The 26,938-nt window shown below is 40.6% G+C and overlaps 3 protein-coding genes across 4 annotated transcripts in view; 1 reads left to right on the top strand and 2 right to left on the bottom strand.

Moving 5' to 3' along the window:
- Window positions 1-353: 353 nt before the first annotated feature.
- On the bottom strand, window positions 354-4,695 carry LOC144009879 (12-(S)-hydroxy-5,8,10,14-eicosatetraenoic acid receptor-like). The gene is made up of 4 exons (XM_077509794.1): window positions 4,059-4,695; window positions 2,706-2,958; window positions 2,463-2,603; window positions 354-1,493 (listed from the first exon to the last, which is right to left on the bottom strand). The coding sequence occupies exons 1-4, from the start codon at window positions 4,208-4,210 to the stop codon at window positions 1,020-1,022; spliced, it is 1,020 nt and encodes a 339-aa protein (XP_077365920.1). The 5' UTR covers window positions 4,211-4,695; the 3' UTR covers window positions 354-1,019.
- A 3,476-nt stretch (window positions 4,696-8,171) lies between these two features.
- LOC144010909 (hydroxycarboxylic acid receptor 2-like) lies at window positions 8,172-12,506 on the bottom strand. The gene is made up of 3 exons (XM_077511436.1): window positions 11,675-12,506; window positions 10,376-10,666; window positions 8,172-9,041 (listed from the first exon to the last, which is right to left on the bottom strand). Exons 2-3 carry the CDS (start codon window positions 10,646-10,648, stop codon window positions 8,544-8,546), a joined length of 771 nt encoding a protein of 256 aa, XP_077367562.1. The 5' UTR covers window positions 10,649-10,666; window positions 11,675-12,506; the 3' UTR covers window positions 8,172-8,543.
- Window positions 12,507-15,706: 3,200 nt separating this feature from the next.
- The window catches only part of igf2r (insulin-like growth factor 2 receptor), a 30,630-nt gene continuing 19,398 nt past the window's right edge, over window positions 15,707-26,938 (top strand). Inside the window, exons 1-12 of one of the 2 annotated variants that reach the window (XM_077509793.1) lie at window positions 15,707-17,576; window positions 18,495-18,634; window positions 20,066-20,184; window positions 24,312-24,410; window positions 24,512-24,647; window positions 24,728-24,839; window positions 24,979-25,087; window positions 25,171-25,330; window positions 25,433-25,625; window positions 26,344-26,447; window positions 26,526-26,690; window positions 26,788-26,934. In XM_077509793.1, the coding sequence (XP_077365919.1) occupies window positions 17,413-17,576; window positions 18,495-18,634; window positions 20,066-20,184; window positions 24,312-24,410; window positions 24,512-24,647; window positions 24,728-24,839; window positions 24,979-25,087; window positions 25,171-25,330; window positions 25,433-25,625; window positions 26,344-26,447; window positions 26,526-26,690; window positions 26,788-26,934 (1,648 nt within the window). In that variant the 5' untranslated portion in view covers window positions 15,707-17,412. Of the gene's footprint in view, window positions 17,577-18,494; window positions 18,635-20,005; window positions 20,185-24,311; window positions 24,411-24,511; window positions 24,648-24,727; window positions 24,840-24,978; window positions 25,088-25,170; window positions 25,331-25,432; window positions 25,626-26,343; window positions 26,448-26,525; window positions 26,691-26,787; window positions 26,935-26,938 lie in introns of both variants that reach the window. The other variant, XM_077509792.1, reaches the window with a different exon arrangement.

Genomic DNA, 26,938 nt, shown 5'->3' with positions numbered 1-26,938 from the left:
GCTTCTCATTTGGGTGTCTCACTAAAATGGATCCGAGTGAGAAACAAGCCCATGTTTCCCCATGATTGCGCCGTTGATTTGTGTCCGAGTGGAAAACGACGCTAACTAATTAATTTCACCTGTAAATACCGTAAAGCAAATTTTAGTTAAGTATTAGTTTCTCATCCTCTGTCTGAAACATGAACGATCACGTCAATTTGTACAGGAAGCCTCAAAATTCCTCTTCTTCTTCGGAAGAAGGAAAAACAACGTGACAAGTCGTCTTGGTGGTAAGTTTGCTACTTCAAGCACACTTAGGACACACAAACACATTTTCTTTCCCGTAATGACGACATGACAAGTATATATTTTTGAAAGACTTTTAAGTTTATTACATTTTTTGAATAGAATGTAAATAATCACATGTACATAAGTAGTCACAAATTTCACAGCCTTCTTAAACCGTGGCGACAAATTCGCAGTTTGTGTGCATGGGAGGCCTCCATTTTAATTTGTGTTAATTTGCGCCATCTTAGATAATCTTTCCCCATTAAACAATCGAAATGCCATCAATCCGTTCAACCGAAATGTGTGTATTTGTTTAATAATAACACTGTAGAATCGTTTACACATGAAAACATACTGTATATTAATTATTTACATTCAGTTGAATGTAAAGTATAAAGCAGTTTGTGCGTCACAACGAATTCATTGCTGTGTACAACTTGGGCCACTGGGGGGCAGTGTAATGCAGTCACGACGCCACAAACTAAGAAGACTTGTACAACTATTGCGTGTGACTTAATAAACTGTAGTAATCTGCGTTTTTTTTTTTTTTTGGCTGAGAAACGACAGCTCATGTCACAAAACTTGTAAGTTGGTGACTCGGGTCCCGCGTATCGGCACACTACTTTTGAGGAGATCTTGCCAAGTCAAATAGTCCTATTATATTGGCAGATGGATTATTTTGCTGAAATCAGAATATTCCTCAATTCATGACCTTTTATTCTTGTTTTTAAGACATTTATTTTTCAATATGTTCATACTTGTAATTTCTCAACCATTGGCAAAGAGACACTCCTCCCTGCAGAGGTTGTTGTCGTCGTAGTTATCGTCGTGGTGGCGGTGTCGGCCTTGCGCAGTCTCTTGTGCAGGAAGGCCGGACAGAAGGCGTTCAGGTAGGCGTCTTTGAAGCTCGAGTGGCAAAAACAGTAGACCAGCGGGTCCAGCAGGCAGTCCGTGAAGGACAGCACCATGAGCGCGTCGTAGACCTGAACCGCCACCACCTCGGCCTCCTGCCATTCTTTCAGACGCACGAAGAGCAGCGCCGCCCGGGCGACGGCGCACGGCAGGAAGCAGACGGAGAAGAGGACCGCCACCGCCACCACGACGCACATGGCCCGCCTCAGTCTGGCCTTCTCACCCACCGTCTTCTTCCTGAGCCGGTGGACGATGCGCACCGTGCAGTAGAGAATGACGACGAAGGGGATGACGATTTGCGAGAAGAACACGATCTGTGGCCAAGAAACACCGGCAGACAGCACGCTTAGAAAACCACAGATACCACGATAACAACTGAGGGGAAATGAAGGTGAGGCGTTTATTTTATTATTATTTATTTTTTTTATAGATAAGATCACGAGCAGGTTTATTTGAGTTGACGGTCTTCTTGGATGTAATGGAAGACGCATTTAAATAAAAAAATATGGTGGTGTTTATTTGATGTAAGGAGTACGCACTTGGATTTTTTTTTTAAATTTTTTGTTTAAATTTGAGGTGAGGCGTGTATTTTTTATAGAAGATAAAGTCAGGAGCGGGTTTATTTGATTTGACAGTATTTTTGGATGTAGTGGAAGACACATTTAGGTAAAAAAAAAATAAGGTGGTGTTTATTTTATGTAAGTATTACGCACTTGGAAATTAAAAAAAAAATTGACGTGAGGTGATTTATTTTTTTTTATAGACGATAAAATCATGAGTGGGTTTATTTGAGTTGATGGTCTTCTTGGGTGTAGTGGAAGACGCATTTAAATAAAAAAAAATATGGTCGTGTTGTTTATTTGATGTCAGGAGTACGCACTTGGAAATGTTTTCATTTTTTTTTTTAAGTTTGAGGTGAGGCGTTTATTTTTTTTATAGGATGTAGTGGAAGACGCATTTAGGTAAGAAAAAAAATAAGTGAGGTGGTGTTTATTTGATGTAAGGATTACACACTTGGAAATGTTTTAATTAAAAAAAAAATTGAGGTGAGGCGTTTATTTTTTTTTTATAGAAGATAAAATTACAAGCGGGTTTTTTGAGTTGACGGTCTTCTTGGGACGTAGTAGAAGACTCATTTAGGTAAAAAAAAAAAAAAAAAAGGGTGTTTATTTGAGGTGAGGCATTAATTTTTTGTTATAGCGGATGATCTACTTTGGGAAGAAGGCGTTTTTCTTCTTTGCATCTACGATTGCGTTTTTGAGCGAACGCGTCAGGCTCAATACCTCTCTGAAGGTGTCTGTGATGTCGTGGTCGTCTCGTCCGTAGCTGTTGCAGCACTCAAAACTTTTGACCATGGTCGGGATGGTGAGGGGCAACAGGAGCAGCCAGATCACCCCTGAAATTTCCGGAGATTTTTTCAGGACCTTGACGGATCCGCAAAAAAAAAAAAAAAAAAAAAAGTTTTAATCCAAAAAAAGGCTTTTTGAACGTGCGTTATCAATCGAGATGAGTTGGACAAACGATACCATGACGAAGTTCCTGCGTCCGAGGTGCACCACGTTGAAGTAGCGGTCCAGGGACAGGGTGACTAAAAAGGCGACGCTCGCCCCGCGGTTGAGGAAGAGCATGAAGAGCATGGCCTTGCACATCCAGTCTTTGGGACTGCGCCTCTGGCCCAGCTGGTAGCTGTACGCCTTGAAGGGAAGGCAGGCCACCAGCAGGAAGTCGGCCACCACGATGTTGAACAGGAACACGCTTTTGTTCTTCCAGAACTTGAACCTTACACCAGTCAGAAGCAAAGCAAGGATGGGAAAAATGAAGGAGAATCACAATCAATTATTTAATGCGACCCAGTTTGGGCCTTTTTTTTCCTTTTTGCAAATGACACAATAGAAAAAAAAAAGTTTATTAGTGGTGAGGCATTTATTTGTTCTAGTTTAAAATGAGGTGTTCATTTGAAGTAAAGTGTTTATTTATTTGGGGCAAGACATGCTCGACTTAGGGGATGACATTTGGGGGGAAAAAAAAAAGTATGTGTTTACTAGAGGTGAGGTGTTTTGTTGTTGTAGTGGATGACATAAAAAATGAGATTTATTTGAGGTGCAGCATTTCTTTGATATAGTTGAAGACATATTTGATGACAAGTATGTTTATTTTGAGGTGAGGCATTTATTTGTGGTCGTGAACGATTGATGTGTGGGGAAAAAAGCAGTTGTCAATTCCAGGTGAGGTATTTCTTTGGAGGGAACAATTAACAGGTGTTTACCCACAGCTCTGTTTGGAGTCATGAATGACGCACATGGGGAAAGTTTTTTATTTGAGGTGAAACGTACATTGCTGTAGTGGAGGATGAGCTTCGAAAGATGTTTATTTGAGATGAGGCATTTATTTTGTGTCGTGGATGAGGGTCAGAACAGGTATAAAATTGAGGTGCGGTGTTTATTATAGTTTGTTTGACATTGGGTGTTTATTTGTTTTTGTGGATCACAGGCAATTTCTATGCGAGGTGAGGTGAGGCATATAATTTCTGTATTTGATGATACTCCCAAAAAGAGGTGTTTATTAGAGGTAAGGTGTTTATTTTCATGGATGACACATGCAAAAGAGCAGATGTAATTTCAAGTTAAGGTATTTTTTTTTTTACAGTAAATAAACTTGAATTTGTAGTGAGCTGTTTCTTGTAGTAGGAAGTAATTATTTGAGGCGAGGCATGTATTTTCTATAATGGATGATGCACATAAGAAGGGATGTTGAAGGTAAATGATTTACTTCTTTTCACGGATGACGTGGAAATAATTGGTATTAAATTGAGGTGTTTGATACGGTGGATGACAGACGAACTTATTTGAGGCGAGGCGTTAAAAGTTGAGACCAAGTACCTGAAGATGAAGATGTAGAGGACGGACAGGTTGAGAGGCAGACCGAGCAAAAACTGTCCCGCGATGATGCCGGAGAGGACGTCGTACGTCACGGCGTTGCTAATGTTGCAGTGATGCAACTGGTGGTCCACGGCCGACGCGTTGGTTCCCATCGTCCTCGTCCCGTCTCCGCTTGCCCGGGTTCCACTTCCGCCGCCGGTCGTCGGCAAAACTTAACGGCGTCCTTCTCGGAGTCTGCTGAACGCTCCGGTCGCAGCTCCCAGGAAGCGCTCGGTTACGAGTAAACGCCGGGGCTCGAATGTGGCGACTGCTCTCTCCACAAGATGAGTGACGGTATAAGAAGCCGGGCCGTCCTCTTCTCGTCGTCCCCGCGCAGGCAGACTGAGCGAGAGAAGGGGCTTTCACACTTGGAGGTGTGGTTTCATGTCAGGCCTCCCTGGACTCTGCATCCTCTTGATTTGGCTCCCGTTTTTGTTGTTATTTTTTTCCCACGCAAAAACTCCCGCTGTTCTGAATTAATACGTCACAAGTTGACGGCGTTTCCCCGAGCGCTTTACTGGAAAGAGCCGTGAAATTCCTCAGGTGTCCGTGACAGACACTCAACTCGTGTCTGCACATGTCGCGCTTCACGCAAAGCCCACCGACAGAATCCCTGGCTGGCCCCCTGGCGCTTGTCTTTGTTTATTTGCTGTCGTGGATGTTGCGTTTGACACAACTAGTTGATTTGTTTGTCAGAGTGGATGATTTGAGGGGAGGCGTTTACTTGTTGGATCCTGCGCTTGAAAATAGGAGGCGTTCGGGCTTCAGGTTTGGATAAGATTTAAGGTTTACACGTGTTATAGTGGACGACATTTTGAAAAAAAAAGTGTTTATTTGAGGTGAGGTGTCAATCTGTTGTTGTGGATGGTGTACTTGACAAAAAAGTTTGTTGTATACACAGGGTTGACGCATCTATTAATTTTAGTCAATGACTATTTTGGGCTTAATAGACATTTATTTGAGGTGAGGTATTAGTTGTATTGGATGATACATTTTGGAATCAGTCGGTGCCCGTTTGAGGTGAGGTGTTTATTAATGGAATGTGCTATTTGTCGCAGACACTCATGTCGCGGACTCGAGGTCATGCATTTATTAGTTGTAGTGGATGACTCATTTGGACAAAAATATGTATTTATTTGAGGTGAGGAGCTAATTTGTTTTCATGAAAGACAATGAAAGGAGTTTATTCAAAGCGAGGTATTTGTTTTTTCATAGATAATATTTGACATCAGGCATTATTTGCAGTTTGTTTCACCTTAGGAATGATTTCCATTTTTATTTCTGTGAGGTGAGGTGTTTATTTTGTTTTAATGGATGGTGTACTTGAAGCAAGGAGGTATTTATTCTGTGAGTGAGGTGATATTTTCTTTGGGGTAAGAAATTCATTAATGTTGTAGTGTGTGGTGCATATATAAAAAAAAAAATGCAGGTTTTTGTTTGAGGTGAGGTATTTATTAATTGAAGTGGAATGCACACTTGACAAATGATTTTTATTGGAAATTAAGCATTTAATTGTGAATGAGACCTCTGGGGGAAAAAAAAACAATTATTTATTGGAGGCGAAGCATTTATTTCCTCTAGAAGAAGATGTGAGAAAAGTTTGTTAGAAGTTAGAAGCTGTTTGCTGAGAACATGACCTTGCCTGATTTCAAAACCCGGCCGGGCCAATGATTGAAGACTCAGATGGCAATCATTTATTGGCAGGTTATGCGCTCGGCTTCACGGGGCGATTTGAGACGTTGCCATGGCGACAAGAAGATCACGGCGCAGATAAAAACACATTTTGTCTCGCCGCTTCCTCCCGCGTACGCGCCACCGGCAAACCGCGGATCTCGTTTCGCAATCTCATCTCTCGCTCTTCCCGTCTTGAGTGCCACGCTTCCATATCGGCGAACTGTTAGATTTGGCTGCGAGATCGGCTCGCTTCTTTAACGGCTAAATGTTAACGTTCTTATAACTTCTTACATAACTTACACTGCAATAAAAAAGCGGCATTTAGAATTCTGATGACTTCTTTTGGGTAAAACCCCCCCCCAAAAAAACAACGTAAAGTTGACACATCCCACGCATCATTCCCAGCTTTATCGCCTCCATCGGACCAAAACCGCCTTGCCTGGTGTTCCGACATGTCCCGCCATGGTTGAGAACCACAAAACATTACGACAGCTCAGCACGACAGGACTGCAAACGCCCTCATCACAAAATAGTCCACAGGATTTGTTTCATTGTCGTTTATTGCAACGGTTACTAAAAAAAAAAAGAATGTCGTTATTTGAGGCGAGGCTTTTGTTTTTTTAGAGGATGATGCAAAAATGTTTGGTGTTTGTTTCCGGTTTGCTCATTGAGGTAGCGGATGACACACTTTGGGAAAATGATGTGTTTATTTGATAGGAGGTGTTTATTTATTTTAGTTGACCAAAGAGAATGTGTTTATTTGAGGTGAGGTGTTTACATTGTATAGGTGGTGGCACAATTGCACAAGAGCAGGTGTTTATTTCAGGTTTGAGCTTTATAGTAATGGATGTCATATTTAAAAAGAAGAGGCTATATTTAGGCGAGGCTTTGAATTTTTAGGTGGCTTGATGCACCTGGAATAAGAAAAAAAAATAGGTTTGATATTTGTTGTTGTGAATGACACACTTGGAAAAAGGGTGTTTATTTGATGTGAGGTGTTTATTGTTGATAAAAATAATACTAAGAATGTACAAAGATGAGGCATTTATTTTTTGTAGTCTTGTTTACATTATATAGTGGATGACACACTTGATGACTATTTTAGGTTTGGCATTTCTTTGAGTGGATGACATACATAAAATGAAGTTGTTTATTTGAAGTGAGGCATTTATTCTTTGTTGTGGGTGATGCACCTGGAAAAACAACATGCTTATTTGGAGTGAGGCTTTTATTTTTGTCATGGATACCACACAGATAAACATGGTGATTATTTCAGGTGGGTCTTTTATATATTTTTTGTGAATGACACATTTAGAAAACAAGGATGTGATTATTTAAGGTGAGGCTTTTATTTTTTTAAGAGTACGATGAATGCATCAGGGAAAAAAATCTGTATAATAAGAGTGGTACACATTTAATGCAAACTCTTTTTCTGCTCTCCGAATTCTTGTAAGGACCTTTCCATTTACTGGAGATGCTTTTTGTCAATGTTTCCATTTAAATGCCGTGAGGCGTCATAGATGACACGTACACATAACTGCGATTACGACACCTTGTCAAGGTAGACAAAACGATGACACGCAAATGAATCGACGTCTAATGGAAGCGAGCTCACGCTGTCTCGCATCTATTTTTAGATCCACGGGCATGCAGGCGCTCGCCATCTGGATGACATCATAGGACGAGTCATGTGACCATCAGACGATGACATCACCAAGGCGATGACATAATCCAGGTGACGATTTGCTCTGGGTCTCGTTTTCCGCTGATGATTCCTTCCGTACGTACACGTCACAGTTTTTAATTCATCAACCCCAAATTTTGTAGGATGTCAACAGATGATGATCTAACATTTTGTTGCCTTCTGGAAATTGACGGAAATGAGTAATGACAAGTTGACTGCATGAATAATCGGCATCTTCCTATTCGGACCTTCAGATGTTACGCAACACGCATTGTGAAGTCACGTAAAGATTGTTGATTATTTCGTTATGCTAGTCAAACACGAGAGCACGTTTCTACTTCCTCGTTGCTACACTGGACACATCATTAGGTACAGTATCAATTGATATCGAATGGAAAAAAAAAATGCTCACATAGATTTAGGGGTGGTTAGAATGTATTCATAAGTGAGAGGCACGTTATTTGAGATGCGGCATTTTTAACATGGCCCTGGTTGATCTCTTATACTCTGCTGTCACCTGCTGGCCGTTTTTGTAATTACTACCATTGCTTCACCCGTTCTCTGCAGTTGAGCGGCTACATCAAAGACGTCTCTATGCTCTACCATAGGAAAAAAACCCGTATAAATACATATTTACATCTTTAAAACATTTAAAATAGAACGTATTTATACGTTTTTGGGAGCAAAAGAATTAAATAGGCCACTGGAGACACGAACCATGTCACGTCTTCATTTATTTCCCAAAAAAATGACCTCGACGAATGACATGCAAGTAGAAAACCTCGTGATGAAGTAAATTTCATATTCAATAATCTTATTCAATTGTCAAGAACATATTTCCATTCAGTCAGTCAGTAGTCGGTTTTGAAAACCAAGGAAAATGTGTCCTCTTTAAATCCACAATGTCACACAGTGCAGCTGAACGCACTTTAACTCATTCACTGCCATCGACGGAAAAGGACGTCCTAACTCGGGCTGGCAGTGAATGACTTAATTCTAACAAAAAAAAAAGACTAAAATAGAAACAGCTCTTTGTGTTGTTGATTTACTGGAGTTCCCGGCTAACGAATGAGGTCCGGGCTCGCCCCTCAGATGACGTCGTTGCGCTTGGGGTTGGACGTGGCGTTCCCCGTGGAGCTGTCCATCGGCAGCGGGCCGTCCTTCAGCAAGAAGGGGAAATAATTGGACACGTAGAGCGCCTTGAACTTGGTGCTGCAGAAGCAGTAGACCAGCGGGTCCAGCAGACAGTCCAAGTAGGACAGGACCATGAGGCCGTCGAAGGCCACGGCGGCCTTGTCCTGGGACGACTCGGGCCACTCCTCCACGCGGGCCACCAGCAGCACCACCCGGGCGATGGTGCACGGCAGGAAGCAGAGCGAGAAGACCACCATGACCGAGGTGACCAGGAAGACGGCGCGCCGCAGCTTGGTCTTGTCGCCCACCGTCTTCTTGCGCAGGCGGTTGACGATGTGCACGGTGCAGTAGACCAGGATGGCGAAGGGGATGAGGATTTGCGTGAAGAAGACCGCTTCTCGCAAGCTGTCCGCCACGTCCTGCCGCGAGACACGGAAGACCAAAGTGAGGCCCTCTCAGAATACAACTTCAAAATGGAACAGCAAAAAAGGTCAAGTCTTGTCAAACCTAGCAAAAGAAAGATTAGTCTCTTCTTTCATCAGGAATTTTTTTTTTATATTTCTATCTTTCCTTTTTGCAGTTATTAGCATTTGAATATAGCTATTTGCTGAGTTTTACATTTATTTATATTTTGCACATGAATACATTAAACCATTCTGAATTAACAATTATGAATTTAATCCGTCACCTCAAAAACAAAAAAAAAGATTTTTCTCTGTTGTAAATGTTTGAACATTTAAAAATATAATGACTAATTTCAAAAAATAAAGACAATAATTATGTAAGTTCCCTTTGGACCAAAAATAATTTACAATATGCATTTATAATAATAATAATGATAATGATAATAATAATAGTAATAATAATAATAATAATAATGATAATAATAATAATACATTTATTTATTTATTTATTTATTTGTTTATTTATGTATGTTGGCAAAAACTTCAAGTTGGAGTGCAGCGTGTGCACTGTCCAGGACGATCATCACTTTTTTTTTTTTTTTTTTTTTTTTTGGTACAAAACAAGAAAATTATTATAATTAAACGTAAAAAACAAATTCAAAAATATTAATTTTAAACAAATTCTTTGAAACACAATAATTATGCAAGTTCCTTTTTGGATGAAACAAAATTGATTAAATTAGTTACTTTAAATAAAAAAAAAAAGGTGCAAATGTATAAATTTAATTAAACAACTAAAATATTTGTATTTTTTTTTTTTACGATTATGCTGATTTTGTATTTGTGGCGTGCAATAATTGAAATTGTAATTGAATTTCGATTAATTGCACAGCCCTATCTCAGTGTACACAACATCCAATTTTGTGTTTTTCTGAATATTGAAATCAGTTTGGACAGACATTTTTATAATCCCTGAAGACAATTTACAGTCTTCGGTGGACCGAATGTACATTTATATATACATCAAAGACAATTTAGTGTTTTCAACATATTTGTTCTTGTAAATATTCAACATTTGTTTTTTGTAAACAACACCGAAAGCAATTTAGCGCAATCAGTGCACGCGCGTTTTTGGACTGTGGCAGGAAGCCTGAGTAGCAGCCGAGATCCCATGTAAACCTTCTTCCCATGAGGCCACAGTGCTAACCACCAAGCTAACTGTTTTATTAATAGACTGGCACGACACGTCAAGTATGGAGCCAGTGAGCTGTTTTGTTTTTTTGAACAACTCTTGACTGTTGTCTACAAGGCCCGGTAAAGTCTTCCCTTGCTGTATCGTGGTTTCTCTTCGACGTCGCCGACTTTTAATACGAAAGTGGCGCCGAAAGATAAGCGCGACCCTGGATGTAGTTGTACGACTTGATGGGCAGGCTGAAGAGCAGCAGCATGTCGGCCAGCACCAGGTTGAACAGGAAGACGTTGTTGCTGTTGGACTTCCAGAACTTCAGCTTGAAGATGAATAGGTGCAGGACCGACATGTTGAGGGGCAGGGCCAGCATGACGATGACGATCATGACGGCGGCGTAGAACTTGTAGAGACCCTTGTGCGTGGCCTCGCAGTCCTCGATCAGCTGGTATATGGAACCGTTTGCCATGTGGGCAGCCGGAGGGTCCTTAGGGAGGGGAAAGGAATTTGGCTCACTCGAGTACGATAGCAAAAACACACACTGCAGTGGTAAACACAAACTATAATAGAGTGATTCAGAGGGTTTGATGTGTCGCCTTAGACTAGCCACCTACTCTGCGGCGGTGTTAGCCATGGCCTGAGCAAGTTGGCGTTAGATCGAAGTTACTTTCGATCGTATTTCTGCCATCAAATGGTCACTCCGCCTGGAGACTGATGGACCAAATTGGCAAACACGCAGCGAGCTTTGCGCTGATATGAAAATGAGAATCCGCCGGCTTTTGCGCAACAGCGCAAGTGCAGAATCAGAATGTTTTCCTTCGGCGGTTGGTAAAGGCGAGGCCCTTTTCCTGTACAAGAGCACTTAGAAAGCGTAACCCCCTTGCCTTTATGACATCTCCACTGGATGAGGAACTTGATTTTGGAGTCAGCCAGCTCACCTCCTTACCGGAGGACGTAAGAGAGATTGCATAACTCCTCTGCGCTGGCTATTTATGCATTTTAGAATATCGTTTAAGATTCATGTATTTGTTTTTAAATCATTAACTGGTCTTGCCCCACTTTGAGCTACTTCATTTCTTCACCCCTGTCTGGTTCCTGGAGTCATCTGATCAGCTGCCCCGAGAGATACCGAGGTCTAGCAGACGAATACTACAGACGGTGCCATTTATAGAAAAAAACAAAACACGCAAGGAGTTTTTTGTGGGAGGTCTGGAACGAATTTGTGGAAAATCAATGGTGAATGAAAATTGATCGGATATGAGCTAAATCAAGTTACGAGTTTGGTAACGGAACGAGTTAAACTCAAAAGTCAAGGTGTATACCGAGTACGGAGAGTCATTAGCAACATGCTTGTGTCCAATAGTGCGGTAATACTCATCAACAGCAATTGTGCAAATGATGCAGAGTGACAGAGAATTTGAGTCAACAATTTAAGAAGTTAAGAGCACGGAGAACGTTCTGCTGGTTTTGCTGTGGATTATCCCGTCGTACCTACCTGGGGAAAGGAGCTGGAAAAGTTTGTGTCCGGGGATGGGCCGCGTCCAAGACAATTTTACCTGCCCCGATTTTATTTCTTGCAGCTTGCAAGTCCAATGATAGAGACTAAACACCCAACCCGTTGGGCATCAAGTCAAAAAAACTAATCCTTTTTTAAAATCCTGTCCGACTGGTTCCTTCAGTGGAATGTGCACCAAAGTTCCAAGTTGTTTTTTATCGAGAGGGGTTCCCGGTGTGCTGCGGGGTTCCCCAGCGGGTGCGGCGGGGTCCTTGGCTGGTCGAGTTGGGGGTAACCTGCTCGTTTCGCTTCTGTTCACGCCGGCGAGCTCCAGCTCTCGGAAGTGATTCACAGCGGGGAAGAGTGGCGTAACTGGTTTGCGCGCTCCAGTCAAGGCTCCTCCTTATAGCCCCGGGACGTGAGTCACCCGGGGCCAAGCGCTCGGCCTGCAGTTGGATGGCTCGACGTCAGCGCGGACTTGCCTATGGACGTACAAGTAGGCGACACGTGCTTATGGACGTGCTTGACAGGCAGACATCCTGCAATCTCTTGGCATCAAGTGTGAGAACTATCTGCCGAGCTATTCCGAGGGCGGCTTTGTTGAGTCCCACAAGCTCGCATAGAGCTGAGATATTTTCTCATGAGTTTGACAGCTTCTCCTCTGCACTTGGCGATGACAGCTCAGCTCACTGAACTCCATTTGGAGTCTTCGTAGGTGTTTTGGTTGTAGAGACAGAGTCGTGTACCCCCTTTTAGCGTCACTTACTGTGCTGGAGCCGCCACTGTGGGATTTTGCTTAGGATGCCTGGGAATTAACGGTGGAGCTGCTGGTGTGTTATGTCCCGGCCAATGTGGAAGGAGAAGCTGCGAGGAATGCGGTGCTCCTCAGGGAAGAGTAGGAGGAGATAGTGGAAGGGTTCCCGCATGCCTCCCGACTCCTCGACAAGTCCGGACAGCTCATTCGATGGCAAACGTTTCTCCCGTCAGACAATCAAAAGACACAACAGGCTTGACCCAGACAACCAATTTTTCCTCCCTTCAAAATCAAAATGGTTGACTCGTCCACTAAACACAACACATCCGTCACGCTTTCTTTTTTTAACTTCACATTTGTATCCGTTTACTTTGTAGCTGACTTTTGAACCACTTCTCTTCAGGCGACACTTTATTTGCCCACGACGTCTCGTGGCGGAGGATCAAGGCGCGCCCGGGATGGTTGTAAAACTCAACGGTCTGCTGAAGTGACAAACCACTATGAGGCACATTTATGGACTATAAAGATAAAAAGATGACTGTTTATTGAAGCGCATCGTGACGTTTGACTGGTCGCCGGTTGCCGATGTAAAGCGCTTCGGTTTCACAGTATAAAAAACTTTCTGTTGTGGGACTTGCACAATTACGACTGACGGTTCATATTTGTGTGGTGTTGACAAATGCAGGCGCACGGGCAAGTTTATTTTCTGACGTTTTATACTGAAGTAAAAAAACAAACAAACAGTCTTGTCAAGTTGTCATGACAAGTGTCTTTAAAAAAAATAATAGACTTTCTGAAAAAATGTTTTTGTCACTATACAACTTTTTAAATATATTCTTGTAAGATTACAACATTGATTCACATTACAACATTTTTTTTCCCAATATCATAGTTTGTCGTAAACTGTTTCTGACCCTCAATTTGACAAACGTCATCAGCCGTTATGACTCGGCTGAGTCAGCGTTTTCATCATTGGGCCACTTCTTCAACTCAAATGTGATTCAGTTCCACTTGTGTCAAATGATGATGACGAGGTGCTGCTGTTTTTTTGTTGTTTTTTTTTGTACGAACCAATTTCGAGCAGTTTTTATGTACCAGTAACAAGCCGGTACCAAAGATTACGCTTTCGACTTGAACTTGACTCCCTTTTGTCATCCAAGCGAAACGGATTTTATGTTAGTCGTCAGTTCTCTCTTTAAATCTTTCGTTCCTTTGCCTCGCCCGCTTTGTTTGGCCCCGAGACATCTTTGATTGACGTGCAAACATGGAAGCCAACTCAATCGCATCTCAAGACAATTACGCACAAATCTTGTCTGGCGTTTCATTTCCAAATCACTGGCTGATAATAACTTGGTTATGCTTTGATGCTATTCGCCCTCATCCGACACCTTTCAGCAGGCCTCGCCTCAAATATGTTGCATATTCTGACCTTGTTCTTTCTATGTGCGGACCACAACAAAAGAGGGTCAGCAAAAGGTCCCCTGAAGAGATTTTCAAGAACTCAGGAAGTTGTTTTCGTTTTTTTAGGGCAGTGGACGGAAGGACGAGGCCACACTGACACCATGGCAAACCCATAACAGGAACTGAAAGAAAAAGGTGAATGAGAAGTTAACCTACATGTACACCATGCACAATTATAACCTTTGTTGGAGCAACACTATGACGATATTTGGTAGTATGTCCAATTTCAAAACACTTTTTCCTTATGCGAAATCATTGAAATAGAATGAATCAGTTCCTGCCTGGCTCAAAATTTCAACATCCAAACACATTGTATGAGCATTTTTTGGTAACTTTCATAACTATCATACATCAGTAAAAGTCAACTCAACTCAGAAATGTATAATTCAGCTAAAGTAAAATTCCGGCCATGACGTTTCATCTGTTCGCATTTATTAGCATGTCCTTTTCATTAGGCTTGTGTTTTTAGCCTCTCTGAACACAAGCTGTACAAATTACTGCCACTCAAGTGTAAAATTTAGCCACAATTAAACTAAAATAAACTAGTCAACTTTTGAAGATGACAGACAGTACATGAGGCTATTTGCATACAGTAATGGATAGAGAAAAGGAAGGTAAATGCCATCTTGTTTTGTTAGCATTTAGCCTTAGCACTTTTGCCAGCAACACATACTGTATTTAGCCATTTTTAAACCAGTTTCTAAATGTTTACCGCCATAGAAGTGTACAAATACAACAAATACATAGAAAACAAGTTATGATACAACTTAATAAAAGTGAAATTTGTACAGTTAATGGAAAGAGAACAGCACACAACACCATTGTTTGTTAGCTTAGCTTTAGCCTAAATGAACAAATTGTCATTCTCTTCTAATGATTTGACATGCTCTGAATCAAATGTAATATGTTGTCTTTTTTTTTTTTCTCTCTCATTTTGCTGTTTTATTTATGTGGTTCACAGTGAATTTCCCTCACAATGTTTACACAGTTGATCAGTTTGTGTGTGCAATATGTGGCTGATAACAAAGACCACAGAGATCATGGAAGTCATGTGATGGAGGCCATTTCGGAAAAAGTCAAAACACTTGCGGGCATCCACTGGCGTTACCATCAAATGTAGGTTGTTTTTTGTTTGTTTTGTTTTTTTGGGGTGATAGTGGGTACAACTACTAACTTTTTTGTCCTTTTTTATTTTATTTTATTTTTTTTTATTAACAGATGAAAATAATTGCTTCTTCTTGGGGCCAAAACAACCCTGATGTTTACTTCCTGAACATCACACTGGAGTATCTCACTCAGGTAAGTCTCCCAGACTTAGAATAAATCTTTTTTTTTTTTTTTTTTTTTTTTTCCCCCCCATCAAAATTTTTTACTTTAAACTTCTTTTGCCTCTTTGCTTGTGGAAAGAGTAGAGAAGTTGAAGTTTTTCCTCTGTCGTTGAATGAAGTTTTACACCGGATCACTTTAACAACTACAAATGGGCCTACATGTAATGTTTATTTTACTAGCTGTCCGCGACCCCGCCTCGGCCTTTACATCCAAAATTTAAAGCACTTGCAAATGTAACATTCAAAACATTTTTTTGTAGGCTTCCAAATAAATTAAATGTAACACTCGTTCGTGTAGGATGTTTTCATTTGCCATTAAGACTTTTCAGATTACAAATACGCTCCGTTTAAATCGGCTTTATGAGGCAATCATTCAACATGTGCACACAAACACTACACAAAACTATTTGAGCATCCCCCCCCCCCCCCCCCCCCCCCCCCCCCCACACTTAGCAGACAAGTCGTTGCCTGCGTGTTGCAATATCGTCATGCCTTGCCTGAGTGAAGGCGAGTCTCAAGCAGCCTCTGTATACAAATCTTTAAATATACATAAAATATACGATGACAAGTGCAAACACAGTTGCATTTTTCTCCGGCGCAAATGGAGACAAACTGTGCAAACAAACTCCTACGCTGTAGTGTTAACAAATGAGTCAATAAGCAGGCCGGAAACGATGTGACACAAATGTGACATGAATAGAGCAATGCTGCCCTCATCTGGTGTTTGTATGAATCGTTTTCAAAAGAATAATTTGAAGCGCTGCACTTGAGCAAGGCACCGAGGTGCCGGATTGTTTACCTACTCCCCACTTTGGCCTCTCTCCTCAGTAGTAGTGTGCAACAAAAATATACACCAGCGCATAAGATGATTGCCCCTTGAGCGTTTATAATTTGCACAATAAACTGAATTTGCAACACATTTTTTTGGTGATTGCATTCCATTCTCCACTCGCCTTGCGGTTTTGGATTTAAAGCTTCCCGTGACCTTATTTAGTAGGTGAAGTCAAGTGCACAAAAGGCGTGTGCAAACAAAACATGATAATGATTTTCTCTCTGAAGGAGGGAATGAGGTCACGTTGGGGCAGCTGAGTCAGTTGTGAGAGTTTTCCTCTAATAATTCGTTTTGTTCAACTTTGTTCCCTTCAAAAAATAAATAAATACTCTTTATACATCCATTCATAATTCTTGTGGAGATATAAACCCCGATATTGTTGCATGCAACTCACAGGCGACATGAAGACAAAACAAACCAAAAAATATTCACACTGACACTGAGACTTATGTTCAGTTTACATTTCATGGTGTTTATTTTATTTATATATTTTAAATGAATGTAACATGGATGTTTTGGGGAAATGGGAGGAAGCTGGAGTAACCTGGACAATCATAAAAAAGATTTACTTATTTTTCCTGACAGTTAAAAGTGTGTGCAGTTCAATATTGTGTAAATGTGAATTAAAAAAAATATATATATCATGATCGATCTCGTCGTCACCAAAACTCATGCCAACTCTGATCTCTGAAAATATTAAAACGATTGACCGAATATTTATTTTTTATTTTTTATTTTTTGACTTCAAGACTTTTTCTTTGGCTCACTACAGAAGATTTAGAAAAACTTTTATGTCTATAAAATCCTAAATATTAGGACTTTTAAACAGCTTTAATTTATCATGTTTTTCCCTTATTATTATTATTATTTGAAACTTCCTTACGCTAAATGTTTAGAAAGTTTCCTGAATAACGTTTTAACGTTGTCAAGCAATGTTCTTTTAGTAAAATTTGTAACCAACTTTTAATTTCTCTTCTTCCTCTGAACTGTTTTTGTTTATGCTTATGTGTTGTCTTTCCTTGTGTAAATCACATTGAGTTGCCGTGTGTATGAAATTTGCTATACAAACAAACTTGCCTTCCATTTTACGTTAAACGTTTTCAGACCGTCGAGTTTCTTTGCGTTCATTTTTGTGTGGAGCCGGAAACGAAGTTACAACGTCGGAAGTGCTTCCAACATTTGCGAGCTTGACGAAGTCGCCCGAATGTCCCACGCTCCGTGAAGGCCGCACGGTCTGAGCAACATGACAGTCATGTGACGTTGAATCATGTGGCGCAGTCACTTCCTACCGAGCGATTCTTCTCCTGGCGCTGTTATCATGTCGTCCTGCTGAAAGAAAAAAAAAAAGCCAGGCCGCTCGAGCATGTTTGTACCGAAACGCGACCGTCGGCGCTTGCCTTTCGGGCGCCTGTTTTGCTTGGTGGCTAGTGTGGGATGTTTACTGGTCCTCTCCGGAGCGACGACGACGACGGCTGCTGCGGCAGAAGAGGAGAAGGAGGCGAGCCTGTGGTACCAGGACCTCTGCAGGTAAACAAAAACGCACCTTCAGTGCAAACAAACAACACAATGTGATCTTTAATTTCGACTCCTAAATGATATAAATTACGAGGTTGTCTAATTAACTGTCATTTTGATCGTGATCGCACTCCCGCCTCTTGACATTCAAAGGTCTGGAACATGAGTCAGCCATTGTTGTCATCGTCTTGTCAACTTCGGAACAATATTTGCTGTCGCTCGAACCTTTTTTTTTTTTTTTTTGCCACAAGTGTGTCACAAATAGCTTAAAAAGCTACATTTTAAGCTCACGTTTGTGGCCGTCGGAGCTGTTTGTGGTCAAGCTAAAGTAACGAGCTAGCGGCAAACCGGTCAACAACATGAAACTGTGCTGACACTAAATGATCCACCGCCAGCAACGGCAAGCTGTCAAAGTGCTGCAAAGTGAGCAAATATTGACTCAGCAGTCGTCCAATGAGGACTCTTCGATGAAAAACATGCAACTTTTGTGCCGTTCAAATGATTAAATGTGTTTATGCGTTCCCCTCAAACACTCAATTTTACTCACTATTCTCAAGTCTAAATGACGTTTCCGTGGCAGGCTTTTGTAAACTAAATATTTATATTACACTAACTCCCAAAAATAATACACATGGTTGTGCATCTCCCTAATAAAAGACAATTAGATAAGGTATCGCGGTACGTGCGGTACGATACGATTCAAGCACGGTACATTTTCACGTGGAACAAATTCGATTCGGTTTGATTCGGGTGGATGTGGTACAGCTGTAGCTTTTGTCATTTGTATCTCCAAAGCCCAAACTGTTAAAGATAATCAAATTCAAAGACTCAAATCAAAGTTTGTTTTCATGACACCCCTGCTGTAAAAATGTGTATAATTATTGACAACAGACGAAAGTATCTGAATTATTATTTTGATTCTGTTCATAGCTACGAATGGGAGGCAATCGACCTGGACAATAAAATAAGCTACACGCTCAAGTTGTGCGACTCGTCCCCGTCCACTCCCTGCGGTGAAGCCAGCGCCGTCTGCGCCCGCGACCTGACCAGCAATATTTACCAGTCTGTCGGTGAGTCCGCCAGTGTCCGTCTGTCTCATCCTGAGTGTGTTCTTCTTAAGGTTTGTTTAGTAATCGAGTTCGTCAGAATTTTTCTTTTTTTTTCGTTTAGAAGCTTCTGGAGGTCAAAGTGTAGTGTAAACCTTGCTGAGTGCTTAACAATAGAACATGGCCGCAAACAGCGGAGCTAAACATACTTACAACATCACTTTCTCACTTTAATTTTTCAGTTTCGCATTGGTCAACACAAGAAGCCCGTTTGAAATTAATCATAAAGTCAAGAGCTCTGAACATTGCCAATGACATGGCATGACATTTAAATATTGCAAATCAGTGATTTTTGCGACATTTTAGAAACTTGTCAGACTGCTTGAGGTTTGTGGTTAAATTATATATATATATAAAAAAAAAAATGTCATGTTTACATATTTTGACAAAGGCACATTATTCAAGAGGAAGCGCTTATTTTCACAATAAATTACAATATTTTTGTTGAAGTTGAAAAAACCCCCCACTGAAAATAAATGTTACAAGTATTGTTTGATATAGCAGAAATAAAAGATCTTACAAGGGAAATCAAATAAAAAGTAAAAATTGAATAAAATCATTTCATTTGTTCAATGGCCAAGGAGGGGGAAAAAAATGAGGTCAGGTTTTTGTGAAAAATCTGCGACATTTATTTGATGTGTTTCTCTCCCTGACTTTAGTTGCTTCTAAACGAGTGTGGGGTCTTTGACTGCCGTCTTACATTTTGCCGTGTTGATTGATTGACTTTGTGCAAGCGGCCTGATGGACTCTCTCCCTCGTGTCCCGTGACTGCCACATGCAACGAGATGTTTGACAGCGTTTTCGTTGGCGCTGCAGGATGACAAAGAGACGCAACAACAGGCCTGTCATTGTGATGACGTCATTCATTTTGAGTGTACAATACAGGAACAAGTTATTTTTACCAACAGGTTAATGCTTCTGTTACTTTTGTTTCTTAGGAACAGCAAGGCTTTTTTTTTTTTTTTTTTTTTTTTCACAATTATATACTATAAGTAATGTTGTTGTGCCGCTTTCCTGAAATAGGACTAGTACTGTCACTATCAAATATTTTTAGAATCAATTAATCTATTGACTTTTTTTGGTGATTGGCGCTTGTAAAGTAATAATAATTTGCTGGAGGTGCTGTGAGTGAGGTTACCATAGCAGAACGTACTTTTCCCACCGCTCTTTATTTATATCGACGTCAAACATGACAGCCGTGACAAATGATTTCCCTCAAAGGGCAAGAAGCTCAGCTGGGATCACTTGGTCAACATTTATTTTTCAAAGCAAGTCTGAGAAAAAATGTGACGTATATTTGTTAAATACAGTCAAATGTCTACCTTTTTTTTAAAGCCACACACATTCAAAGTCACAGCTACTACAGCGCACGTCTCTTCTCTTCTCGTCGTGCAGGCGACCTATCCCTGCGGAGGCTGTCGGGAACCGTCCTGGATTACAACAGTACCGTCAAATGTGCGGGAAACGACAACTTCATCCGGACCACCATCGGCTTCCAGTGCGGGAAAACCATGGTGAGCTCGGACAAGCGTTTGGCTGACCCTGAAACCGATTCAGATCGGACAGGAGCGAGGTTATTTTAGTTAACTGAAACTAACCCAAATTTTTTTTTTTTAAAAACAGTTTCGTTAACAAAATAAAATAACAAACGAAAATATGCTTTTTGAAATTACTAACTGGAACTACATTTTATGTTTGCAAAACTAAAACTATAGTTGTAGCAAAACTGCCCTTCATTTTAGTCTTTGGTAATTTATTTAATGCACGAACCTTTGGGGACTTAACAAATATTGGGGAATATCAAAATAAACATGTTTGGACAATATATATATTTTTTTCCTGTTAGTCAGGAGGATAGACGAGAAAAATTGCCAATAAACTTTGCCCCAAAGTTATGTACAATAAACATTATGTTAGGTTTCAGAAAGGAGGTATTGACATGTGAGATATTATTGTCAAATTTGGCTGCGATGAGCACAAACAAATGCAACAATAGCGAGCACTTGTCGCTTCCTGTCGCTTCCTGTCACCTCCTGTCACCTCCTGTCACTTTGTGCTTCTGCCGAACAAACCTGCGTCACGTCACGCTCCCGTGTGGGTTGAGCGGGTAAACGGTTGGGGGGGGTGGGGGGGGGATTTTTTAGGTCACGCTAAGCAAGAAGTGGATGTTGTGTCACGGTGCTGATCAACAGCACAAGACTTGACAAATGTCATCAAAACGCTAACGAGAAGCGGCTGATACAGAAAAGGTCATTTCCCATTTAAGGCAAACGGGACTTAATTTTAAGTTTTTCAGGGCCGATGCTGATACTGATTATTTGTTGTCAACGGGACCGATAACCGATATTTGGAGCCGATATTTATTTGCAGTAAAAGAGAAAATAATAGCATATATATTTTTTTAATTTACCCTTTCTTTTAATTGTAAACAAAGAATAGACAGCTTTGTTTAAGACAAAACAAAAAAAACGTTGTTTTTTTTCAACTTATGAAGTGTAACATGTAACGGTTGTCGAGATGAATTCCTCGTCGGTTATCTTATCTGGCCGTTGCATTTCTACGTGTGAAAGTGCTAAGCTTCGATTTTTATTCGGCTAGTTTGTATTCACAACAACGTGCTAACGTGCTAAGAGGCTAACGTGCACGAGACATGAGCTTCCTGGATCTAAGGAAAAGAACGGCGATCGGAGACACAAAAAGCTGCAAATGCAAGTTGGCAAGTAAGTACTTCTACAAAATAAACATAAACGAACATATGAGCACGTCCTGGAATGCCGCGGGGGCCGTGTAGCTTCCCAACGGTATGTAGCTCGTCGCTGTGTTGACTTCCGTTCGCCGGATACAATTGGATACAGGCGGTGTAAATTTATCCGAAAAACACACACGATTTCCGGGTAAAGTAAACGGACGGATCGGTGTAATGGAGCTTTTTCTTTCCGTTATTTGTCCGGAACCGTACGTCCTACGGGGAAAATGACACATATCTGACACATATCTGGAACCGTGAGCACAAGAGATACGTGGCTCGTTGAAGTGCGACGCCGGATACGGGGGTGTAAATCGGGCCTTCCTGTACCCGAAAATCAAACACAATTTGCGGCTAAAGTCACGGAGGGTCCCGGTGCCGCTCCGGAGCCCCACAAAAAGTACTTTTTTCCCCAAAGTTTTCTATCAAAGCTACCGTGTTGCCTGATGCTCTAACTATGTCATATGAAAGATTCAAATTTATTTCTTTATTATACATATATACAACACAGTTAATTTTCTTCATAATCTATTATTTGGCTTCTGTTGTCCTATGGCGGGGGGAAATAATAATAATAAATAAATATACTATATTTATGCATAGTTTTGATGCCAATGAACATTTTGGGTGGTTGAAAGAAAAAAAAATGTTAAAAAATGACTTAGTTATCACACCTCAAAGTAGAATTACTTATTTGGCTAAAATGTACTCTTCGAGGGTGTTCTGAGTTAAATTGCCATTGTCAAAAAATTTGGCATGCATTGAAAAAATTGTTGTTATAACTTATTGCCTTATTCGAAGCTCTAATTATGTCATATGAAGTATTAATTTTTTATTTATTTTTTATACATGTATACAGCACAGTTCGTTTTCTTCATAGTCCATTCTTTGGGCTTGTATTGTCCTAAGAGGGGGGAATACATAAAAAAAAAAAAAAAAACTTCATATGTATGGATAGTTCTGATGCCAATGAACATTTTGAGTGGTTGAAATAAAAAAAAATGTTAAAAATTGACTTAGTTATCACACCTCAAAGTAGAATTACTTATTTGGCTAAAATGTACTCTTCGAGGGTGTTCTGAGTTAAATTGCCATTGTCAAAAAATTTGGCATGCATTGAAAAAATTGTTGTTATAACTTATTGCCTTATTCGAAGCTCTAATTATGTCATATGAAGTATTAATTTTTTATTTATTTTTTATACATGTATACAGCACAGTTCGTTTTCTTCATAGTCCATTCTTTGGGCTTGTATTGTCCTAAGAGGGGGGAATACATAAAAAAAAAAAAAAAACTTCATATGTATGGATAGTTCTGATGCCAATGAACATTTTGAGTGGTTGAAATAAAAAAAAATGTTAAAAATTGACTTAGTTATCACACCTCAAAGTAGAATTACTTATTTGGCTAAAATGTACTCTTAGAGGGTGTTCTGAGTTAAATTGCCATTGTCAAAAAATTTGGCATGCATTGAAAAAATTGTTGTTATAACTTATTGCCTTATTCGAAGCTCTAATTATGTCATATGAAGTATTAATTTTTTATTTATTTTTTATACATGTATACAGCACAGTTCGTTTTCTTCATAGTCCATTCTTTGGGCTTGTATTGTCCTAAGAGGGGGGAATACATAAAAAAAAAAAAAAAACTTCATATGTATGGATAGTTCTGATGCCAATGAACATTTTGAGTGGTTGAAATAAAAAAAAATGTTAAAAATTGACTTAGTTATCACACCTCAAAGTAGAATTACTTATTTGGCTAAAATGTACTCTTAGAGGGTGTTCTGAGTTAAATTGCCATTGTCAAAAAATTTGGCATGCATTGAAAAAATTGTTGTTATAACTTATTGCCTTATTCGAAGCTCTAATTATGTCATATGAAGTATTAATTTTTTATTTATTTTTTATACATGTATACAGCACAGTTCGTTTTCTTCATAGTCCATTCTTTGGGCTTGTATTGTCCTAAGAGGGGGGAATACATAAAAAAAAAAAAAAAAACTTCATATGTATGGATAGTTCTGATGCCAATGAACATTTTGAGTGGTTGAAATAAAAAAAAATGTTAAAAATTGACTTAGTTATCACACCTCAAAGTAGAATTACTTATTTGGCTAAAATGTACTCTTAGAGGGTGTCACTGATTCCAAGGCACGAGGGTTAATTAAAAATTTTAACAGAAATTGTCGGGAACTTCCAGGGTCATCAGCATGTTAAGCGAAATTCAAAACTAAGCAAGTAAATTAATACATAAATATGTAAATAGATTTCTACTGTAAATAGTTTTCCAAAATTTCAACATCATTTCTAAATGTATTTTTTTTTTACAATTATTTTTTTTTTTTATAAATGAAAAAGTGTTGGGACTTCCCAGTGTTTGCAGTGAATAAATAAATAGTTTTGTAACTGTAAATAAAGTTTTCCAAAATTTCAACATAATTTCTAAATGTATTTTTTTTTTATATAAATTAAATTAAAAAGTGTTGGGACTTCCCAGTGTTTGCAATGAATAAATACATAGTTTTCTAAAGTTTTGTACTGTAAATAGTTTTCCAAAATTTCAACATAATTTCTAAATTTATTTTATTTATATATATTTTTTTATAAATTAAAAATGAATAAATTAGATAAATGTCTCACACAAGTAATCTGATGAGTCTTCTTCGCCTGAAGACTTGCGTCCATTTCCCTGAAGCGCTAATGAGGTGCTCCCCCTAGTGGCCCGCCAAGTAATTGCTCAATAAGGAATGAGCAATGGTGCCGTTTTTGTATCAACTACAAATATCGCGTTACTTGCGTAAGCGTATCGATAATCTATCGGGAGACAAAGTATCACGATTTATCGCGATATCGATATATCGTCACACTGTTGTTGTGGTTTGCTGCCTTGCAGGGTACTCCGGAGTTTGTGGCCGTCTCTCAATGCATGCATTACTTTGAGTGGCGGACGTACGTGGCCTGCAGCAGCGACAAGTTCAAACCACACAAAGAGGTGCCGACCGACGGACGACGCGCTCGCAATAAAGATCCGCCTGCGTGCGCGTGTTTTTTTTTGTTTTGTTTTGTTGATTTGTGGCGGCGTGCGTTTGTCAGGTGCCCTGCTTCGCCTTTGACGCCGACAGCAAGAAGCACGACCTCAGCCCGCTGATCAAAGTGAGCGGCGGCGGCTACCTGGTGGACGACGGCGACGACGGCGTCGACTTCTACGTCAACATCTGCCGCAGCCTCAGTCAGTTGCCCGCGACGACGTGTGTCGGGAACTGTAAAGTTGTGATTATGCCATAACGCGTTCCTCTGCCGCCGCGTCAGGTGGAGGAGAAACGCGCTGTCCGGAAGGTTCCGCCGCGTGTCTGGTCACCGAGAATGTGGCCTACAACATGGGCTCGCCCGCCAAGCCCTTAGAACTTCTATCCAACGACAGGTAGCCTCAACGAGTCTCAAGGTCCACATGAGATTAGATAGAACGTATTTATACGTCTTTGGGAGCAAATGAGTCAAAACCCATCTCGAGATAATCAGTTGTTCCCTTCTTTCCTCTGTTGCCGTCCACCCCCGTGAAGACTGAGGCTGCAGTACAACGTGAGCGCCGACGCGACTCCTCCAGTCTCCTGCAACGGGCACTCACCCGCCGTCACCATCACCTTCATCTGCCCGTCAAGCCGACACGCCGTAAGGCAAACGCGTTCATACTACCCGGTTGAGGAGGCTTTTTCCCGCGGCTGTCAACTTGAACGCTCTTCCCTGGTCAACAGGGCAGCCCTCCCAAGATGACGGCGGAGGCCAACTGCCGCTACGAGGTGGAGTGGGCCACGGAGTACGCCTGCCACCGGGATTATTTGGAGAGCGACACGTGCAAACTCACCAGCCGGCAACATGACATCGCCGTCGATTTGACGCCGCTCACCTTGAGCTGTAAGTCGTTCGATGAGCCAGTGGCAACCACCCCGGCTGCCTGTGGAACTTTATTTTTAGGATTTATTTATTTTAATCCGCCTTTTTGTGTTTGTGTCTTAGCGACGGACCACCCCTACTATGCGCACTCGTCAAACAGCGACGGGAGCGAGAGTTACGTTTACTACCTGAACGTGTGCGGGAAAGTTCCCTCGGACGAATGCAGCAGCCTGGGAGAGTTTGTTTCCTCCTGCCAGGTGAAGAAGACGGGCGACGTCAAGAAGGTGGCCGGCAGATACCAAAACCAGACGCTGCGGTAATTTGGCTTGATTAGTGTTCGTGAGAACTAAGGTTATTTATATTGGTTAACTAAAAGTAATGAAAAAAACTAAAATTCACAAAACAATTTTGCTAACAAAACAATATAAAATGAAAATGCTTTTTAAAAAATGAAAACTAACTGAAACTACATTTTATGTTGATAAAACTAACTGTAATTAGAGCAAAAAATGTCCTTTGTTTTAGTCTTTGGTAATTCATTTAATTTAATATAATATATAATATAATATAATATTTAAACTAAAATTCAAAGAACAATTTCATTAACAAAAAATAAAAACGAAAAATGTTTTTGTCTTTTTAAAAAGACGAGAAAAAAAAACAAAACTGAAACTCTATTCTATGTTTGCAAAACTAACTAAAATTAACTATAATTATAGCAAAAATGTGCTTTGTTTCAATCTTTGGTAATTAATTTAATGCACGAGCCTTTGGGGATGATTTTAAATGTGATTTGAAGTCGATTGATTTTGATAATAACTGGAAGTGATGTCATCTCGCAGCAGCCAATAGAAAAGCACCTTCAGATGACGTTGCTCCCATTATTCATTTTCTACAAATATATATTGCCGAGGGGGACCAGGCTACTTCCTGTAAGCTCCAAATATACATTCAACAATCCTGTATTTGATTGATTGATTGATTGATTTATTTATTGATTTATTTATTTTTACGATACCCGCCATGTCTTTCAGTTACTCGGACGGCGATCTGACGCTGATCTACCCCGACGGCGCCAAGTGCTCCACCGGCTTCCAGAGGATGACCATCATCAACTTTGAGTGCAACAGGAACGCATGTGAGAAGCGTCGGCCGTTTAGCCGCAGCCGACTTGGCTCATCCTTATTCACCGTGCCGAATTTATTTATTTGCTCAGCCAACGGTGGCGTGGGGACCCCCGTGTTCGGGGGAGAGACGGACTGCACGTACTACTTTAACTGGCAGACGGCGCACGCCTGCGTCAAGGAGAAGGAGGAGCTTCTGTGCCGGGTTACCGATGGCAGCAAGCATTATGATCTTTCGCCCCTCACCCGCTTGCCTGGTGAGTCTTAAAATTCAGTTCTTTAAGGTTGGGATGCTTTCCTGGCATCGTAGAACCATTTGGAAGCCTAATCAGAATTTTTTTTTTTTTGTTCCAGGGTCAGAGGTGAATGGCAACTGGGAGGCGGTGGATCCCGAATCCGCTGAATCAGACTTGAAGCGTTTCTACCTCAACGTTTGCCACAAAGTCATCCAGGCAGGAGGAGCTTCCGGCTGCCCGGAGAATGTTGCCATTTGTGCCGAAGGTAA

This window comes from Festucalex cinctus, chromosome 21 (assembly GCF_051991245.1).
Source record: "Festucalex cinctus isolate MCC-2025b chromosome 21, RoL_Fcin_1.0, whole genome shotgun sequence".
In the NCBI taxonomy this organism is placed as follows: Eukaryota; Metazoa; Chordata; class Actinopteri; order Syngnathiformes; family Syngnathidae; genus Festucalex; species Festucalex cinctus.
Note: the sequence above shows the minus strand (reverse complement) of the source record. Positions and strands in the feature narration are given on the sequence as shown.

Coding starts and splice junctions, on each gene's coding strand:
- LOC144009879 (XM_077509794.1), bottom strand. CDS start 4,210: ATGGGAACCAACGCGTCGGCCGTGGACCACCAGTTGCATCACTGCAAC. Junction 2,959..4,058: donor CTCTACATCTTCATCTTCAG/GTACTTGGTCTC, acceptor GACTGGTGTAAG/GTTCAAGTTCTGGAAGAACA. Junction 1,494..2,462: donor TCACAGACACCTTCAGAGAG/GTATTGAGCCTG, acceptor TCTTGGCCACAG/ATCGTGTTCTTCTCGCAAAT.
- LOC144010909 (XM_077511436.1), bottom strand. CDS start 10,648: ATGGCAAACGGTTCCATATACCAGCTGATCGAGGACTGCGAGGCCACG. Junction 9,042..10,375: donor AGGGTCGCGCTTATCTTTCG/GCGCCACTTTCG, acceptor GTATTCTGAGAG/GGCCTCACTTTGGTCTTCCG.